The sequence below is a fragment of the Hemitrygon akajei genome, chromosome 3, assembly GCF_048418815.1.
Source record: "Hemitrygon akajei chromosome 3, sHemAka1.3, whole genome shotgun sequence".
NCBI lineage: Eukaryota > Metazoa > Chordata > Chondrichthyes > Myliobatiformes > Dasyatidae > Hemitrygon > Hemitrygon akajei.
This window is the reverse complement of record NC_133126.1, coordinates 79,423,823-79,442,835: the sequence shown is the minus strand read 5'-3', so window position 1 is coordinate 79,442,835 and position 19,013 is coordinate 79,423,823. Positions and strand designations below refer to the sequence as shown.

The following is a 19,013-nucleotide window of genomic DNA, read 5'->3' as shown; positions in this document are numbered from 1 at the left end:
GCTATTTCGTGGCACTGATGTGTAACAGGGTAGCAACGTACACGGCATCCACACAAACAGGGGTTTGGGGTGGGAGAGCGCCTCAGTCTCATGAGCCTGTCGAGGCTGGAGGTTGTCTTCCCTGGACTTACGCAGCCAAGGAAACCAGGGCTTTCAATGATGATAGAAAAAGATGATTTCCTCTGTTTAGACAAATTCATGTCATCTCCTATGAGATGTTTTCTGAAAATCCCAGCTATATTACTTCTGCATCTTCTAAATTCAACAAATGCAAGTTAACTTTGATAGATTTTTCCTTGATTATCCCACATAGCTGAACCTTTGCTCATGTGCTAAGCTTTATACAATGGAGACACAAAAGATGCTGGAACCTGGAGCTATAGACAATCTGCTGGAGGATCTCAGTGATCAAGCAGTATTTGTGAAGCAAAAGGAATTAAGTTTCAGAGTGAAGAAGCCTTGCATCAGGACAGGTTCTAAGTGTTACTTATTTTCTCTTTTCCTTCCCATTGAACTCCTGTCCTCATCCAAGTGTACATTTGTTTCCCTCTTCATATGTGAAGAGAATGTAGATCAGAGAAATGAAGCTGCTCGTGCCTGCCTCCCTCTCAATGTGTTGTGAAAACCAGAATGGGCAATTCAGCTTCGCAGTCCTTTATTTCATTACAAGCTCCACATCCTTAAAGTTCATTTAGCTCTAAGTAATTTTCCTCCTGTTCCAAAGACGTACCAGTTGGTAGGTTAATTGGTCTTTGCAAATTGTTCCATGATTACACTAGGGTTAAATCGGGGATTGCTGGGCAGCACGGCTTGAAGGGCTGGAAGAGCCTACTCTGTGCTGTATCTCAATGAATAATAAATCCTGATGAATCAGTTTCTCATCTTTAGTGACCTCCAACAATTGCTCCCTGACTAAAGTTAGTTACATCCTCCTAACTAGTGATAGACAAAGCCACACATTACCTGTGTTTGTGGATAAGGGCATTAAATGCTAAGCCATCTTTCCAACTTGATGTGAAGTTTCTGATGTTTACATTAGGGTATCTAGGTATTATAAAAAAAGAAAAAAAGAAATTTAATTTGAGATCATTTTACATTTCATCTTTGATGGAAGTTCAGATCAAAGTTTGCAGGTGTTTGCATTAAAGGTTGGGTCCACTGTAAGCTTCACACAAAGCAGCAGAAGTAACTCACTCTGCTGTTTTCATCTGACACCAAAGGAGAAGTGCGTCCTTTGCTGACCGAGTCTCACTATAGTCATCAGTTTCCACGGTGATATCCTGGATCTGAAATGACAGATTAATCAACAGCCTTTTTTAAAAAAAAAATTAGAATGACATTTGAACTGCATTCACAAGAACTATAGTAAGAACAATTGAAGTGGAAAATACATTTGTAGTCCAATCTCCATTTAAAACTCTGGAAAATTAAAACAAATCTAATTTTTACAGTGTTGCAAACTGAAGGTCAAACTGTCTAGGAAGTCAACAACTTAAAAATTATGAAGAGAATGAAAGAAAACAGCAAGTGAGGGAGAAGGGTAACGAACTGAGGGAAAGTGGAAAGGGTTAGTGGGTGTAATGTATTATGTGAGTATTCGTAGGTCAGAGTGCGTATGACGTCAGAACACGGGGTTTTGTAAAATGGAAGTCTGGTGAATAAACGTGTGTGTTTAATACTGCGGTGTCCGAGTCACATTAACGCTACATGGTGTCAGAAGTGGGATTCAAACCCATGCCTCCATTTGGAGACCAGAAACACCATATCCAGATTAATCCAATTGTTGCACCAGTCGTGCATGCTCCAAGGAAGGTTCCTGTAGCTCTCGGGGATCGAGTAGTGGAGGAGCTACACAGAATGGAACAGATGAGAGTCATAACGAGAGAAATAGAACCGACCGACAGGGTGAATAGTATGGTGACAGTGGTCACAGAGAAAAAGATTAGGATTTGCATGGATCCACAAGATCTCAACCGAGCCATCAAAAGAGAGCACTATCCGTTGCTCACAGTTGAAGAGGTTGTCTCCCGCATGCCTAATGCAAAATACTTTTCAGTATTGGATGCAAATCAAGGTTTCTGGCAGATCAAGCTGGATGAAGAAAGTTCCAAATTATGCACTTTCAACACGCCCATAGGGAGATATCGTTTCCTGCGTCTACCCCTTGGGATTTCTTCTGCATTAGAGGTAGTCCAGAGGTCAGTGGCACAAATGATTGAAGGCCTGGATGGAGTGGTCAGTATCATTGATAATTTGCTGATATGGGGTGACACCATTGAAGAGCATGATCAGAGATTGAGGAAGCTTCTGGAGAGAGCACGTGAGTACAACCTAAAACTGAACAAATGTAAATATAGGATCAGAACTACAGAGGTCAAATACATAGGTCACGTACTCAGCGCTGATGGGCTAAAACCAGATAATGAAAAGGTCAGGGCTGTGGTACAGCTACCACCACCCGAAGACAAGCAAGGACTTTTGAGGTTCATGGGCATGATACAGTATCTTGCTAAGTTCATTCCCAACTTATCAGAGGTCAGTGCTCCACTTCGAAAGCTACTAGAGAGCAACACCGAATGGCATTGGGAAGATGAACAAAAGAAAAGTTTTGACACATTGAAGCAGTTGGTTACCAATGCACCAGCACTCAAGTTCTATGATGTCAATGAACCGGTGACAATGTCTGTGGATGCCAGTTCGGAAGGAATAGGAGCTGTTATACTGCAGGATGGGAGGCCTGCGGCGTATGGATCACGAGCACTTACAGACTGTCAATGCCGATATGCTCAAATCGAGAAGGAATTACTTGCCATAGTTTATGGGTGTGAGAAGTTCCACCAGTATGTATATGGCAAAGAAATCCAGGTTGAGAGTGATCACAAACCACTTGGGAGCATCTTCAAAAAGCCCCTTCACCAAGCTCCTATGAGGCTGCAAAGGATGCTTCTCAGGCTACAGAGGTACACTCTCACAGTCACCTATAAGCCAGGAAAAGAACCGTACATCGCTGATGCTCTGAGCCGTGCTTACCTCAAAGAGCAAAAGGAAGAGTTGCTAGGAAGAGAGCTGGAGGTCAGCTGGGTTACACCTCAGCTACCTATTTCTGAGGAGAACAGATATCACGAATACAAATGGAAATGCAGACACAGAGGTTACTCGAGAGACTGACTCTGAAGGACAAGCACAGTCACAGTTCTATCGCACAAGGTCTGGGAGACAAGTCAAACTTCCAGCTAGATACAGAGACTAGATCTACCTACAGTCTCGCACAGTTTGAGACAAAATCACACATGTTATAAGTTCCAAGGTGTGAAATAAAAGGTTTATTAGTCTATGTTAGTAAAAGAAAATATACTGCTGTTAGTATTGTAAGATACAATGTAGAATACAGTATAAGAAGTTAAGATTTTTATTAGTTTATGTCATGGCTGTTGTAATGTTAGAAAGTCATACCTAGAGGCATTGTTTTGGTAATTCACAGTATTGTAAAAAAAACTTGAGAAGGGGGATGCAATGTATTATGTGAGTATTTGTAGGTCAGAGTGCGTATGACGTCAGAATGCGGGGTTTTGTAAAATGGAAGTCTGGTGAATAAACGTGTGTGTTTAATACTGCGGTGTCCGAGTCACATTAACGCTACAGTGGGTATAGAAAATGAGGAAAGGGAAATTTCAGTATGAGGGCTTGGAGGAAAAGTGGATGAGGAAGGTAGCCTGGAGAGGTGAAGAAGGAAACAGTGAATGGAAGAGTGGGAAGTGGAGGGTAGAGGAGAGGGATAAAGGAATTTAGCGAAGAGAGGACATTAATAAGAGGAAATCATGTGGAGAAGGTAATGAATTGAAAGGAGAAGGAAAATGAAGTGAAGGGAAGAAACAAAGGAGTGAGGAAAAATGGTAAATGGAGATCAGGGAAGTGGAAAATCTGAGGGTGGAAAAAAGGAGGAAGGACTGAGAAAAAGCACAAGAATAGAATATTGGGGAGCAATTTGATAAAAGGAAAATCAGAGCTGCAAATATCTGTGTCAATAGTAAAGATTTATCATTAGCATTCTAGTCTCCCATCATCCACGAGGATATGATGAATGGTTGAGACTGTAGCATGGATCTCAATCTCCTTGAAATAAGCACTGTGGGAAGAACAGCTGACTTACAATTGGCATTGCTTTAAATCTTTCTTCTAAGATGCAAATATCGGAGCTCAGGAAGCAAATACAGTATTGGAAAATACTCACTGACAGCAGGTCAGTTAGATATCCCATCCCACAGATACATTTTCCCAGAATAATCCCCATTTTTAACATTCCCAGTTACCTGGAAGCGAAGAATGATGGTCCAAATAAGTCCGAGTGTCAGTCGGTGGCTCCCATCAACAATATCGTGTGACCCCATATTTTCCAGGTGCACCTTCTGTTCCTTGAGAAACTGGAGAGCCTTGTCAACATTTTCCAAGCAATGGATTCGCATCCGACCTCTCGTTGGCTTTGGCTGATCAGGTAGAAAAGAACATTTTCAGTGCAAAGAAATATTCACCGCTGTCTGCTATCAAATTAAAGGAAAGCTGTATAAAGACCAGTGGTTATTAAATGAAGTCCATCTCCTTGCCATCGTATACAAAACCGAGCTTTCAATCCCCTTCTCATCATTCAACCTCCCATCCCCTAACCACCAACCACTTAGACTACTTCATGCCTCTGTCACTTCTCAAGGCAGTATTCTCTACCGCCAAGTTTTTGTTCTTACTGTTTCAACTGTACAAAGAGGGTATGAATTGTATTTCCCCTCACCATGATAAATACTCCTCCCAACAGCATACAGGGAAAGACCAAGTGATGGGAAATTTTTAAATGCGACCCCTTACTCAACTCAATGTGAGTGTCTGCTGTCAGTTTTATGGTTTGTGTGTTTTATGCATGATCCTACATCCTACTATAAACAATTCATTAATACATTTAATTCAGTACTGAATGTAATTGGGAGCCTTATTTAAAATTCATATTTAGTAATGTGATTTCTCAAAGCACAGGAAACCCATGTATGAAAGGCAAATAAGAGTTGTTGGAGCAAGATGGTTAGAGAATTCTGCAGCATTCTCTAATGCCTCCATCTTTGCCAGGTCCACACCTCTTACTTGTCCGCTTCCTACCAGCTTCTGCAGAGGACTCCCGAGGTATGTTTTCCTGCCAGGACAGTGAACAGCCAAGTTAGCTGGCTGCTGTACTTCAAATGTAACAAGAATCTTAATCTGACATTAAAGTGTGCTGGATGTCTGTATCCTGAGCACTGACAAACATGCAACATCCACTCTGCCAATGCTTAAACTCTGGGGCCAAATATTTTCATGACCATTCATTGGTTGGAACTTTATACTTCGTGAAGATAAGACTGAAGCAATTAAGCAACATGTAAGGTGAATAGATAGAGCTGTTCTATTATCAAGTATATATTTTCAGAGCTAATTTTTCACAATTCTGAAGCATAGTTGTATAAAACCACTTAATTTTCATGCGTTTTTGGAAAGCAACACAGATTATAAATGCTTGCAGAGATATTCGGAACTTAATTATTCCATGTCAAAATCAATCCTCAACACTCCATTACAGTCAAAACCATAAACCATGAATTCCATTAGAGTGGAGAACGTACCAGTAGCTCCCCTGAAAGAACCTCCAGCAGTTTAATGAGCATGCGGCCATCCCGAAGATCGGTGTACAAGTCAGTAATGCGGCAAGTCACACGTGCCAAATGAGAGTTCACCCATTTGGTGAAGGTCTTCTTCTGCACAACTTCACGTTCATCTGCAAAATGACCAATCAAATCAATTTCCTGCGTGCCATCTTTGTATTTGGCTCCTACACTTATTTACTGCTGGTACCTGGTCACAGTTTGGACTGCATATTATTGGCGACAGGAATAAATAGTTCAAATTCAAGTGATTATTACACCAGACAGAAAATATCATAAAGCAGTTCATTATTTCTCTCCAAGCCTTCAGCCAGCTGCAAAAAATCAAACTAAGTTGATCAGTTTTATATTTAAAGTTGCAAGAGCCATTGTTCCTGATGATGTAGTGAAGCCCGTGGAGCACAAACCAACCTGGTGAGTGGGCTGTCAAAATGTGTGCTGTTGTTTGCATGCTCTGCCACTGTTGGTTGGATTATCTCAGAACACCAAGTGACTACACCGTGAGCTTAACCAGTCTGGAAATGGTTAAGAAGCTCTCGTTGTGATGCAGCAGATCAGTTCCTGATGGCTGAAAAACTAATGATCTGAGACAAGGAACAATTTGCTGGTTTACATCAGGTACCAGCCTTCCTGCCAAAAGTCCCCTGCTATTACATCCGAGCAGCATTGTGCACAGAAGGTGCTGAAATGCAAGCTGTACAGCTGCTGGGCGGCAAACATCAATGGACAGAGGCACGCTTGAATTGGCAAATGCCTTCTTAATTGCAGGAGGAAAGGAGATGGGAAGGTGATCGCTTATTGACATCCAATTATTTAAGGATTATGCTGTTCTAAAGAAAAATTATTGTGGAAATGCTGAATTACAAAATGTGGTGCTCAAAGTTGTGATCTTTGCTTCAAATACAAAGAATCCATTAAATGTTGTCAATTCATATCAGAATATAATTACCCATATAGATCCTGAACTCAGCCATGTAACATATTGATGGCAAAAGCTTTATCTGGATATCTATCAGCCAAATATCATGCTTAAAAGTTCACTTGATAATGCCGAAGAACCAGACACTTTGTATAGCTTTGAGAGCATAAAGATAATGAAATTGATATTTTTAATAATATTGGAGTTTGTATTAATACAAACATATTGAAGTTATTTACAGAGAAAAGGCACCAGGAATTAATCTTTGCTAAACTGGAATTAAAACAATGTTGATTTCTATCAGCTGCAGAAGCTGGATATCATAGTTCTATTCATTTCCCTTTTACAATGACGGCCAGAAATTGTCTCAAAAATTTAATTTTTCAGTTTATCAGAATCAGGTTTAATATCACTCGCATATGTTGTAAAATTTGTGCTTTGCAGCAGCAGTACTTGCAATACATAATAATGATAGACTATAAATTACAATAAATGTGTATATATATATATAAATAAATTAAATAAGTAGTGCACAAGAAGAGGAAATAGTTGTTTGTTAGTGTTCATGAGTTCACTGTCCATTTAGAAATCTGATGGTGGAGGAGAAGAAGTTATTCCAAAACATTGGGTGTGTGCCTTCAGACTCCTGTATCTCCTCTTTGACGGTAACAATGAGAAGAGAGCATGTCCTACGTGATGGGGGTCCTTAATGACAGATGCTGCATTTTTGAGGCATCACCTTTTGAAGGTATCCTCGATACTATGGAGTCTAAACCACATGATGGAGCTGGCAGAGTTTACAACTTCCTGCAGCTTTTTCCAATCCATTGTAGTGGCTACTCCATACCAGAGAGTGATGTAACCAGTTACAATACTCACTAAGGTACATCTGTAGAAATCTGTGAGTCTCTTTGATGACATACCATGCCTCTACAAACTCCTAATGAAATATAGCCACTGCCATGCCTTCTTTCTAATTGCATCAATACATTCAGCCCAGGATAGATCCTCAGAAATGTTGACACCCAGCAACTTGAAACCATTCACTCTTTCTACTACTGATCCCTTGATGAGGACTGGTGTGTGTTCCTTCGAGTTCCCCTTCCTGAAGTCCACAATTAATTCCTTGGTCTTACGGACGTTGAGTGCAAAGTTGTTGTTGTGACAGCACTCAACTAGCTGGTATACCTCGCTCCTGTACGCCTCCTCATCACCATCTGAAATTCTGCCAACAATGGTTGTGTCATCAGCAAATTTATAGATGGCATTTAACCTGTGCCTAGCCCAACATTCATAGGTGTAGAGGGATTAGAGCAGTGGGCTAAACACACATCCTTGAAGTGCACCAGTGTTGATTGTCAGCGAGGAGGAGATGCTACCTCCAATCCGTACAGACTGTGGTCTCCCATTGAGGAAGTCAAGAAACTTTTTTGCAGAGGGAGGTACAGAAGCCCAGGTTTTGCAGCTTGTAATGTAATGACCCCGAACTTGAAATTAACATGGTCCATTAAGTCCTGATATAAGTATCTCACATAATTGTACGTACACTATTATTACAGCAAAGGCTGGTGTACAGATTGGCTAATTTTCAATCATGTCATTCAACATTTATTAACATTTAAATAGGTTTTAAGATATTCCATTAATTCTACATACATCTCCTATGTTCCTTGCAAATTTTCTAATTTCCATTCTCAACATATTCATATCTTACCAATTAGGATGTAATGATGCCTTAACTTTTCCAGAGTTTCAATATTAACTGTATTTCAAAGATACAATTTAGAGTTGAATATCCTGGAGGCATTAAAGTGTTTGTCTTTCACTTCTCATGATAGAGCAGATAAATTTTGTTTTATAACATCTGAAGTGTTACATTATGTAATATATATTACATCATTATACAAATGTTAGATCTCTCCCATGGCATGAATGACACAGGAAATTGAGACCAATTTCAGCTTTCAGGGTAAGGATAAAGAAGCCAGAAATCTGAACTGGAAATGAGGGTTAACAGTGTAGCGAGTGTTGAGGAAAATGAGGCAAAATCCTGCATGCCCCAACAGGATATTTGACTAATGTGGAGTTTGTGATTCAGTTGTGATGGGAAAGAGAGAAGTGGAAAAGTGAGAAAGTATTTTGCAGAACTGAATGAAGAACAAAGTTTCAATTGCAAACTTCCCCTCTACATCTTCTATCCACCATTACATCTGAAGTTGTTAAGCAAAGTAAAATCTAACCCATATACCGTATCAAAATCAGAATCAGGTTTATTATCACCGGTATGTGTCGTGAAATTTGTTAACTTAGCAGCAGTTGTTTAATGCAATACATAATATAAAAGAAAAAAATAATTAATAAATAAGTAAATCAATTACAGTACAATATACATATATTGAATAAATTAAAAATTGTGCAAAAAACAGAAATAATGTATACAGTCGGCCCTCCATATCCATGAGTTTTGTATCCGAATAACCTACCAAATAACACATTAAACTTAAAATAACAACATATAGTAAAAGCAGGAATGATATGATAAATGCACAGCCTATATAAAGTAGAAATAATGTATGCACAGTGTAGTTTCACTCACCAGAATCAGGAAGACAGCGAGCACACTGGAAGGTTCACGCATTTTTCTATCATACAGTTCTTTGTAAGCACTCAAAACATCCTGCAATCCTGCCCTAAACCTAAGTGCCCTTTCAAAATTAAAGTCATACTTTTCTGCAATCATTGCAGCGTTGTCAATCGTAGTGAAAATCTCATGCAGTTCAAAGCCATGGCGGCTTGATGCTGAGATGCTGAGTGTTTGTTTTGCTGAGAGCAAGACAAACGCTGAACGCTATTTTCACTTTTCGCCACTCTCGCTGCTCGGGGTGCACGCTGCCTCTATAACAGCTTGCTGCAGAACAAACGCTGAACGCTATTTTCGATTTTTGCCACTCTCGCTGCTCGGGGTGCACGGAAGAGCTACAATGGTTGCGTCTGTACTGAACATGTACAATCTTTTTTTCTTGTCATTATTCCCTATACAATGTAGTATAACAACTATTTACATGGCATTTACATTGCATTAGGTATTATAAGTAACCTAGAGATGATTTAAAGTATATGGGAGGATGTGTGTAGGTTATATGCAAATACTACGCCTTTTTATATAAAGGACTTGAGCATCCACGAATTTTGGTATCCACGGGGGGTCTCAGAACCAAACCCCCATGGATACAGAGGGCCGAATGTATTAAAAAAGTGAGGTAGTGTTCAAGGGTTCAATGTCCATTTAGAAATTGAATGGCAGAGGGGAAGAAGCTGTTCCTGAATCACTGAGTTTATGCCTTCAGGTTTCTGTACCTCCTACCTGATGGTAACAGTGAGAAAAGGACATGCCCTGGGTGCTGGTGGTCCTTAATAATGGACGCTGCCTTTCTGAGACACCACTCCTTGAAGTTGTCCTGGGCACTTTGTAGGCTAGTACCCAAGATGGAGCTGACTAGATTTACAACCCTCTGCAGCTTCTTTTGGTCCTGTACAGTAGCTTCCCACCCCCATCCCCACGTACTAGTGATGCAGCCTGTCAGAATGCTCTCCACACTACATCTTATAGAAGTTTTTGAGTGTATTTGTTGACATATCAAATCTCCTCAAACTCCTAATGAAGCATAGTTGCTGCCTTGCCTTCTTTATAACTGCTTCGATATGTTTGGATCAGGTTAGTTCCCCAGCGATCTTGACACCCAACTCGATTCAATATTAAATACTCTGAGATACCAGAAAGTCTTCCTTTCAAGATAAACAAATAGGATTTTGCTTCTTTTTTCAAGGCAGATTTTAAGCTTACAAGGTATTGATAAATAAGCCTGCACTAGATCAACTAATCTGTTAGTGTCATAAGGGGACGTGAGACTGGACCCAAGTGCAGGACACAGGCACTGAAGTACTAGGGGCAGGACGGGACAACTAAACGATAGACAAGATGTGGAGACCGTGGCATGTGTGAGGGACATGGCATTCAAGGTGATGCTGGGGTTCAGAGAGAGAGTCACAGAGTTCAGGCAGGATCTAGAAGTTCTCTGGGCAGGGCCCAAACCTCCCAGGCAGGAACACGGGGGGCCTGGGCAAGTCACAGGGCACCTGTGCAGGTTGCGGGCACAACCCATCGGCAACAAAGGATAGAAAGGGTCAGAATCCTCTGGGCAGGCCGCATAAAACCTGGGCAGGGCCCGGACCTCCCAGACAGGAACACAGGGGGCCCGGGCAAGTCACAGGGCACCTCAGCAGGTTGCAGGGCACAACCCATTGGCAGCAAAGGATAGGACAGGGCAGAGTCCCCCACTGGGCAACGGCAGTCCAGCCTGGCTTACCCGACAGAGGCAAGGAATAGGAAGGGGCAGAGTCTTCCACTGGGCAACAGCAATCTGGCCTAGCTTACCCAATGGAAGCAAGGGATAGGAAGGGGCAGAGCCCTCTGCCAGGCAACAGCAGTCCACCCAACAGAGGCAAGGGATAAGAAGGGAGCTCAGTCCAGGGTGGCTGCCAGACTTACAGAACTCATCTTGACAGTGGGTGCTCCAAGCCAGTAAGAGCAAGACTACCCCACCCCCAACTATGCTCAGTCCCAGAGCCCTTTATATATACCGTCAGCCGATAGGCATCAGGTGCGTCTCCTTGAGCCAAAATGATCCTCAGGTGACTAATTGGGCTCAAGGATGAAACGAGGGATGGCTACAAGACCCAGAGTCCGGAGTCCGCAGACCGGATCAGGATCTGGAATGCGGGCTCCGGACCGGACCATAACAGTTAGCCTCTCTGATAGATCAGAATCATGTTTAATATCACTGGCATATGTCATGAAATGTGTTGTGACAGCAGTACATTGCAATACATAATAATACAAAAACTATAATTTACAATAAGAAATACATATAGAATTAGATTAAATAAGCAGTGCAGAAAGAGAACAGAAAAAAGCGACTTAGTGTACAACGGTTCACAGTCCATTCAGAATTCTGATGACAGTTGGAAGGATCTGTTCCTGAAATGTTGAGTATGTGTTTCTGGCTCCTGCAGATCAATATATGTAACAGAATTATGAATCAAAAACTATGAAATTGTGTCCATTAATGTAATATATGTCAGCCAGACAATGCCAGCTAAAAGTGCACAGAGTCTGAAATTGCTGCAGTAGACAAATGACATAACTTGGGCACATTAATCCAACAGAAACTGTCTGCTTCTGTCTTTAGTTCAATGGGAAAAAATACCTTTTCTGCTTTCTGTCTGAAAATCTTCTTGAGTTGCAACTGTAGCTCCGTAAGAAATTTTTGTTTCCATTGTCTTATTGCAGACATATAAATACAAACTAAAGTGACAGTAACTCAGTACGAAAGGATTGTTGCACTTTAGGGGTGAAGGAGAAGAAAGAGCAGTGTCGAATGTTGGATGAGATGTTAATCCAATGGTTTCATTTATCCTTCAGGTGGACACAATGGATCCAATGGTGACAGTCAAAGAACTGAGAGAAAGGTCTTCCAGGTTGCTTGGTGAATACTTATCCCTCCACAGATAGACTCAACACGAGGAAATCTGCAGATGCTGGAAATTCAAACAACATACACAAAGTGCTGGTGGAACACAGCAGGCCAGGCAGCATCTATAAGGAGAAGCACTGTTGACGTTTCGGGCCAAGACCCTTCGTCAGGACTAACCGAAAGGAAAGATAGTAAGAGATTTGAAAGTAGTAAGGGGAGGGGGAAATGCAAAATGATAGGAGAAGACCGGAGGGGGTGGGATGAAGCTAAGAGCTGGAAAGGTGATTGGCGAAAGTGATCCAGAGCTAGAGAGGGAAAAGGATCATGGGATGGGAGGCCTCGGGAGAAAGAAAGGGGGAGGGGGAGCACCAGAGGGAGATGGAGAACAGGCAGAGTGATGGGCAGAGAGGGAGAAAAAACAACAACTAAATATGTCAGGGATGGGGTAAGAAGGGGAGGAGGGGCATTAACGGAAGTTAGAGAAGTCAATGTTCATGCCATCAGGTTGGAGGCTACCCAGCCGGTATATAAGATGTTGTTCCTCCAACCTGAGTGTGGATTCATCTTGACAGATAGACTTAAACAGTTTATCTGGTAATTTATATAATCTATGCTCGTGCAACCCTACTGTGTGCAATCTCCTTCATTACAACAGCTAAAGCCATTCATGACCTCAAATGCACTTTGTATTGATCTGTAAACTATAGAAATAACTATGAGACACACAAAATGCTGGTGGAACACAGCAGGCCAGGCAGCATCTATAGGGAGAAGCACTGTCAACGTTTCGGGCTGAGACCCTTCATCAGGACTAACTGAAAGAAAAGATAGTAAGAGATTTGAAAGTGGGAGGGGGAGGGGGAAATCCGAAATGATAGGAGGAGACAGGAGGGGGAGGGGTGAAGCTAAGAGCTGGAAAGGTGATTGGCAAAAGGGACAGGAGGGGGTGGGGTGAAGCTAAGAGCTGGAAAAGTGATCATTTTGGATATCCCCCCCTCCCCCTCCTACTTTCAAATCTCTTACTATCTTTTCTTTTAGCTAGTCCCGAAGAAGGGTTTTGGCCTGAAACGTCATCAGATATTTGCATATTACACGTGGCATCATTTCTTAAAACAAAACAAAACAATTGGCCCCAAGGCACAGACCAACTAACATATGTTGAGGCAAATTCCAAGATAAGATGTGTTACTGAAACATCGGTAGACATCATGTTACACACAAGAGTAATTCATTACAGAAGTACCAACAGAAATATTTGCAATTATTTTTGTATAACAATTGGGAGTTCAAATGGATCAACTGAAATTGATTATGTCATAGGTTACTTATTATTACACCACACCCATTTTAGACTGTGGTGTAATGATTAAGTACATCTGTTTAATAGTCAGTGATCTCAGATTATTGATCTGTGGCTGAGATCCTTCAAGATCCATTGGCATTGTGAACTAATCAATAATCCTAGAGATGAACCCAAGGAAATTATTACGAAAGGAAGATTCAGTGGAGGCCACATGGTTCCTAATGATTTATTCACAATACTGGTCTAGTAGCACAAAGGTCAGACACTCAAAACAAGTCCATCAATTTGTTAGCTGCCACGGGAAATGGCCACTTATAGTCACTAAATAATAAAATCAACCATTCCTAATCAATCCAGTCAACGTGTGGCTACTGTTCCATACAGATAGGATTATTTTTAATGCATGGTGCCATTAGCAATGGAAAAAATATTGCCTTTTTTGAATGCCACCTGCAATCCAAGGAGATATTTGTTTTAAAGCTATGAACACATATTTATGTCATCATTGATACAGACCACATATTAAAAATAATCCGAGCAAACAATTGAATTGTGACCCCGAAAGTGTCAATACCAACACTCTAGACAAGTCAAAATGTTGTACTGAAAGCAGGCAGATAAAGTGCAAAGATCTGTTGAAAAATATTGAATCCGCCTACATTTTTGTTTGGAGGGCAGTACGTTGTGGAAGGATATGCAAAGACTCAAATAGTGGGAGGACTGCAATGCTCCACTAACTACCTGCCTGCCCATTTCGTCAGGCAACTCCTGTCCCATGTCCAGAGTTCCCACATTGATCATCAGTTACCTCCGAGCACACAAAACTAGAGTGGGGCAAACTATCCTTGATCCCGAGGGCTTGCCAAATGTGTATGCAGTGCAACATGTGGCATTAATAAACAGAATACACCAATAACAAACAATAAACAAGCTAACAGATACGCAGTATATTTAAGTGCCTTAGCACAGGTATCTATCTCAAAATAATGATGGTCTTGGTTTACATTATTTCAATGTACTACCTTTTTTTACATATTTAAAACAATTAGAACATATTTAGAATTTTTTTTGAGAATTCTGTAAGAACTAATGTAATTTTACAAGGACTTTTTATATAGTTGTTATTTTGTTTGGCAATTTTTCAGCTCAATCCCCACTCTTTCCTATCTGGACATGGTTTGTTGTTTCCATGTAATAAAGTGGGACAGTTGCTGATATCAAATGTAACATGTTGTAATGTTTCACTGCTGATGTAATGGTTTCTCTGTAGCAGCAATGTTTAGGTTATAACTAGAGATAATGGGGCTTTGGAATGTGGGGGTTATCCAATGAGAGAAATGTTGTTCTTTCTTGTGAGTCTGGAAGAGAGATTTTCACGGTCTTTTGCTGGGGAGAGATGAGGAGAGAAGACACAAATGGAGAGAGCAGGTAGACCGCTGGACGAGGTGGACTGAGGAGGTAGGTCCAAAGGTCAGCAACAATCGGAGGAGGTCAATGGTGGACGAATGACCTTATCAGTGAGCTCCAACCTTGTGCATTAGACTGTTTCATGAGAATGGGCCCTTTTCCTTTTTTTGTTTTCTTTACTAACCATATAGTCAAATTAAGAATTATAAAGCTCAACTGTTTAATCGCATATTGTGTACTGTTTGTTATTTCACGGTACTGATTTGTAACAGGGACACATAACGTAGCATCCACCCAAATGAGATTTCTTAAGTTTGGCTGGGCCAGGGGGGCTATCATCCCCTATATTAAGTCGTTAGCTGAACCAAGAGTTACACAAAATAGAACTTTTACAGCTGACATTGGAGCTGACTTCCTGTTTGATCACAATGACTTTTGCTACAGAAAAAAGGACCGTGTAAGTAAAAGGCAGAAGCTGCTAACTTGAGAGACCCCAGAAGAACTGCATTATTTGTTACCACTTTGTTATTTTCTGTTTATTCATGGAGAGATTCGAGACTGATAACTAAAATACAATCCAATGAACTCTAAGTTCAATGGTACAAGGCCCTGGGGTCAAGACCATAAGATATAGGAGCAGAATTAGGCCATCTGGCCCATCGAGTCTGCTCCACCATTCAATCATGACTGATCCTTTTTCTTTTCTCCTCTTCAACCCCAGTTCCCGGCCTTCTCCCCGCAACCTTTGATGGCATGTCCAATCAAGAACCTATCCATCTCTGCCTTAAATACACCCAATTACCTGGCCTCCATAGCTGCATGTGGCAACAAATTCCACAAATTTACCACCCTTTGGCTAAAGAAATTTCTCTGCATCTCTGTTTTGAAAGAGCGCCCCTCTATCCAGAGGCTGGGCCCTCTTGTCCTAGACTCTCCTACCATGGGAAAATTCCTTTCCACTTCTACTCTGTCTAAGGTCTTTCAACATTTGAAAGGTTTCAGTGAGATCCCCCCTCATCCTTCTAAATTCCAGCGAGTACAGACCCAGAGCCATCAAACATTCCTCATATGATAACCCTTTCATTCCTGGAATCATCCTAGTGAACCTCCTCTGGACCCTCTCCAATGCCAGCACACTTCTTCTAAGATGAGGAACCCAAAACTGTACACAATACTCAAGGTGAGGCCTCACCAGTTCCTTATAATTCCTCAGCATCACATCCCTGTTCTTTTATTCTAGACCTCTTGAAACAAATGCTAACATGGCATTTGCCTTCCTCGCCACAGACTCAACCTGCAAGTCAACCTTTAGAATGTTCTGCACAAGGACTCCCAGGTCCCTTTGCATTTCAGATTTTTGGATTTTCTCCCATTTAGAAAATAGTCTGCACATTTATTTCTACTACCAAAGTGCATGACCATGCATTTTCCAGCATTATATTTCATTTGTCACTTTCTTGCCCATTCTCCTAATCTAAGTCCTTCCGCATCCTACCTGTTTCTCAACACTACCTGCCCCTCCACCAACCTTCATATCATCTGCAAACTTGACAACAAAGCCTTCTATTTCATCATCTAAATCATTTATATACAGCATAAAAATAAGTGGTCCCAACACCGATCCCTGCGGAACACCACTAGTCACTGGCAGCCAACCAGAAAAGAATCTTTTTATTCCCACTCGCTGCCTTCTTCCAATCAGCCAATGCTCTGACCATGTTAGTCATGTTCCTGTAATACTATGGGCTCTTAACTTGGTAAGCAGCCTCAAGTGTGGCACCCTGTCAAAGGCCTCCTGAAATTCCAAATATACAGCATCTCCTGCATCCCCTTTTATCTGTCCTACTTGCAATCTCCTCAATGAATTCCAACAGGCTTGTCAGGCAGGATTTTACCTGAGGGAAACCATGCTGACTTCGTAGTATCACCAAGTACTCCATCAACTCATCCTTAACAATTGACTCTAACATCTTCCCAACCACTGAGGTCAGGCTAACTGGTCTATAATTTCCTTTCTGAAGATGGTATGGATCATTATTTGAGCAGTGGGTAGTGGACAGTCCTTTAACGACCAAGCCAAAATCCATTGGCATAGATTAACTGTATTACCATTAAAAGGCACTTGTATGGCTGTAATAAACAGTAGAATTAAAAAACAGCTTTTGTTCAAGCTGAAGGTAACAAAATATGTGAACAAATGAAATAACTTACCTATTGCATTATCATGTCATTTCTACAGGAAGAATGCACAATTTTAAAAAAAATCTGAATGCATCCAAACACTTCTGAGATTTAGACTTAACATTGCTTTTTGAACAACACAATGCAAAATGGTCAGTCATTTATTCAGAGAATAATGTACAAAAATTACTTCTTGTACACACACATACATATATAATTATATAATATAGTCTTGAGACAATTTAGAAAAAAAAGACACTATCTGGTATACTTTTCCTGTGTCAGATAGGCTAGGAGAAGCAGTAATCAAATAGTTACAAAGGATCTGTACTATAATGAGTAATGAGAAACCTGGATCCTAATAATCATGTATTTAAGTATACACAAGTATACTGTACTTAAACAATGTGTGTTTAAGCATAAAAAGGACCAGCACAGACTCAGTGGAGAAAATCTCTCCTTCAGTGTCACTCTAAGGGACTGGATATTTAAGTATTTGGATAGACAGGGATAGTCAACAAGGCTTTGTGTGTGGTATGTCTAACCAATGTTTTAGAGTTTTTCAAGGAAGTTACCAGGAAAGTTGATGAAAGCAAAGAAGCAGATGTTGTCTACATGGACTACAGCAAGGCCTTTGACAAGGTCCCACGTAGGCGGTAGGTTCAGTTGCTTGCATTCAAGATGAGCTAGTAAATGGGATCAGATATTGACTTCAGCTGGTTGCCTCTCTGACCGGAAGCCTGAGACCAGCGCTGTGCCACAGATATCGGTGCTGGGTCCATTGTTGTTTGTTATCTATATCAACCACCCTGGATGATGGTGTGGTAAACTGCATCATCAGATTTGCAGATAATACCAATATTTGGGGTATAGTGGACAGCGAGGAAGACTATCAAAACTTGTAGCAGGATTTGCATCAGCCTGAAAAATGACAGGTGGGATTTAATGCTGACAAGTGTGAAGTGTTGCACTTTGGGAGGACAAACCAGGGTGGGACTTCAAAGGTGAATGCTAGAGAGGAGTGCAGGAAAACAGAGGAATCTAAGAATGCAATTACTTGAAAATGTCATCACAGATCAAAGTATTGAGTACAGGAGTCCGGATTGCATGTTGAAGTTATATAAGACATTGATAAGGTTTAATTTGGAGAATTATGTGCAGTTCTGGTAACCTATCTATAGGAAAGATGTCAATAAGATTGAAAGCGTACTGAGAAAATTTACAAGGATGTTCCCAAGACTTGAGGACCTGAGTTAAAGGGAAAGGTTGAATAGGTTAGGACTTTATTCCCTAGAGCGTAAAAGAATGGTGGGAGATTTGTTAGAGGTATACAAAATCATGAGAGGTATAGAGAGGCTTTATACAAAATCGTGAGAGGCTTTTTCTACTGAGATTGGGTGAGTCTAGAACCAGAGGTCATGCATTAAGGGTGAAAGGTGAAATGTTTAAGGGGAACATGAGGGGGAACTTCTTCACTCAGAGGATGGGGAGACTGGTGGAATGAGCTGCCAATGCATGTAGTGGATGTGGGTTAGATTTCAACATTTAAGAGGGATTTGGATAGGTGCATGGATGTGAGCGGTACAGAGGGCTAGGGTCTGGGTGCAGGTCAAAGGGACTAGGCAGATTAATAGTTTAGCACAGAATAGATGGGCCAAAGGGCTTGTTTATGTGCTGTAGTGTTCTCTGACTCTAACCAAATCTTTGTTTTCATATGTATATGTTAAATAACCCCTCCACAAACAGTTAAATCTAAATCCACCTGCATGCCATTGCCAGTTATTTGTTGTTTCCATATCTTCACAGCCTTTCCACGAGGGAGTGGGACATGTTGTCGGCAGATGGATTTGCTGCTCAGAAGGGTCTAACCAACAACCACAAGTTACCACGGAGGCAACAACTGGAAATTCAGAGCCTCCGTGGTAACTTCTGGCTCTCGTGCAGCACATCCATCTGATGACACTTCCTGCCACTCCTTCACCCTTCCA

General features: G+C 41.1%; 1 protein-coding gene across 3 annotated transcripts in view; it reads right to left on the bottom strand.

The window, feature by feature from the left end:
* The window catches only part of LOC140725142 (spectrin beta chain, non-erythrocytic 1-like), a 332,123-nt gene that overhangs the window by 158,416 nt on the left and 154,694 nt on the right, over window positions 1–19,013 (bottom strand). For all 3 annotated transcript variants that reach the window (XM_073040207.1, XM_073040210.1, XM_073040208.1), the window contains exons 3-6: window positions 5,643–5,794; window positions 4,311–4,484; window positions 1,195–1,286; window positions 964–1,044 (exon numbers count right to left, since the gene is read on the bottom strand). In XM_073040207.1, coding sequence (XP_072896308.1) covers window positions 964–1,044; window positions 1,195–1,286; window positions 4,311–4,484; window positions 5,643–5,794 — 499 coding nt within the window. The remainder of the gene's footprint in view (window positions 1–963; window positions 1,045–1,194; window positions 1,287–4,310; window positions 4,485–5,642; window positions 5,795–19,013) is intronic.